We start from the raw sequence: 2,090 nt of genomic DNA, 5'->3' as shown, positions 1-2,090 counted from the left end.
CTATGCACAAGGTAGGACACAGGCTCAGCAAAGGTCTGACAGGAGCCAGGCTTGCACATGTGGCTGACCTTTGGGCTCCTCAAAAGCAGGGGGGAAAGGCTAAGGCAGAGTTGGAGGCAGCCTGGCTAAGCATTGGTGGAGTGCCCCAGATCAGAAGCCAATCTGCAGACTATACAGTATTGTTTTTCTTTCCTTTTTGGCTCCAGGCCCTTCGGGAAATCTCTGTCAAGTCACTATCTGACCACTGATAAAATAAAAGGACAACTTCCGTGACCACATATGACAAGGATTTCAATCTTTGCAAAAATACATATTCCAATGTGTGTATATACTACAATTTGTTTATCCACTCATCCTTTGATGGACAGATGGGTTGTTTCAACCTTTTGAATATAATGAATAATGCTGCTGTGAGCATTCCCGTACAATAATTTGTTTTGGCAACTCTTTCAATTCTTTCGCGTATACACCTAGGAATGGAATAGCTGGGTCATATGGTACTTCTGTGTTTAATTTTGTGAGGAACCATCAAAATATTCTCCACAGCAGCGAAACCATTTGTATCCTGACCAACAATATACAGAAGTTCCAATTTCTCCACATCATCACCAAAGTTCATCTTATGTTCTTTAAAAAAAAAAACTATAGCCAATGTAGTAGGTGTGAAGTGGCATCCTACTGTGGCTTTGATTTGTGTTTCCCTAACGACTAATAGATATTCCTCTGATAATTCCTTTTGCTCTGTCACACAAGTTTTGGTATGCTGTGTTTCCATTTTCAATTGTGTAAATGTATTTTTAAATTTCCCAACTTGACGCATGATATATGTAAATCCATCTAGCTGGGACATAAAGGATTTTTCATGCATGCACGTTAAATCCCATTGTTATCCCATTTTTGTGCAGAATCTTCCTGTTTTATAAATGGAAAAAAAGTGTATAAAAATTCCACTTGTTTGGGTTAGAAGGTGCCGCCTCCTCGGGGAGGAAGGAAGGGACTTTCAGGCCTGGACCTACTGGCTCATGATTGGGGTAGGGAAGAGCAATGGAGGACACACAACATATAGCTTGCAACAGCACTCTTTATTATGAAACCAAACAGCAATCGTGAGTGGGGAAAAGACACAGAACAGCAGACCCTTCAGGTGGCTATGTTACCTGGCCTACAATGTAACTTTGGCTTCTTGGTCATCCAGGCCTCCAACCCCAGGCATGGGCGTGGCCTGAGGCTGGAGAGAAAAGATGATGTGGATGAAGACAAAGATGGCATCCAAGTGCTCCTTTTAGGGGATTTCTTTGAAGGCCTCCTCTGGTATCTTGCCCTCGATCTGGAGAGAAGGAGTCAGAATGTCAGAGGATGCCGCTCTCTTGAGTTCCATTCCCAGGCTACCGGCCTCCAATTTCTTGGCCTCCCTGAAGGCCCAAAAAGTTCATTTTTAACCCACTTGATTCCCAGACTTCACCTTGAGCATACTGAAGATGCGACCTGCTCTCGTGTAGCTCCATTCGTTGTCCTGTATGCACCTGCAGTGGGAGAACAACAGGTGATCTCCATTAGTACCACAGTACAGTCACGCTGGCCATGCAATGCCACCGCTAAATCTATGCCACTTTCTTGCTGGGGCACATGTACCAGTATGAACACTATGTGTAATGACGAAGAAAGACCCAGTGAAAACCAAACCATCTATCACTAGCATTCATGCCCACTAGAATTCAAAACAGAAAAGTAGAGCTGTGCAAAAGAACAAGGCAATTCAATATATACTGATCAAGAAAGATGTTCAAGAAAATAACAAATGAGAAATTCTAAAGTACAGGTCTCCAACCATCTCTTATTGAGATATAATGCACACACCATTTTAAAGTATACAACTCAGTGCTTTTTAGTACATTCACACGATTGTGCAACCACCACAACTATCTAATTCTAAACTAATTTTACCATGTTAAAAAGAAGCTCCTTAAGCATTAGTGATCAATCCCTATTCCTGCCCTTCCCCCAGACCCTGGCAACCACTTATCTGCTTTTGGTCCCTGTGGATTTGCCAATTCTGGACATTTCATACAATATTTGACTTTTTGTGACTG

The 2,090-nt window shown here is 42.3% G+C and overlaps 1 protein-coding gene across 1 annotated transcript in view; it reads right to left on the bottom strand.

The window, feature by feature from the left end:
• Nucleotides 1-1,282: 1,282 nt before the first annotated feature.
• Nucleotides 1,283-2,090, bottom strand: part of LOC114484661 (nuclear RNA export factor 2-like) — a 12,889-nt gene continuing 12,081 nt past the window's right edge. The window contains 2 exon segments of the mRNA XM_028482326.1: nt 1,283-1,327; nt 1,445-1,523. Coding sequence (XP_028338127.1) covers nt 1,283-1,327; nt 1,445-1,523 — 124 coding nt within the window.

Source organism: Physeter macrocephalus, chromosome 21 (genome assembly GCF_002837175.3).
Source record: "Physeter macrocephalus isolate SW-GA chromosome 21, ASM283717v5, whole genome shotgun sequence".
Lineage (NCBI taxonomy): Eukaryota > Metazoa > Chordata > Mammalia > Artiodactyla > Physeteridae > Physeter > Physeter macrocephalus.
This window is presented reverse-complemented; position numbering and strand designations above follow the sequence as displayed.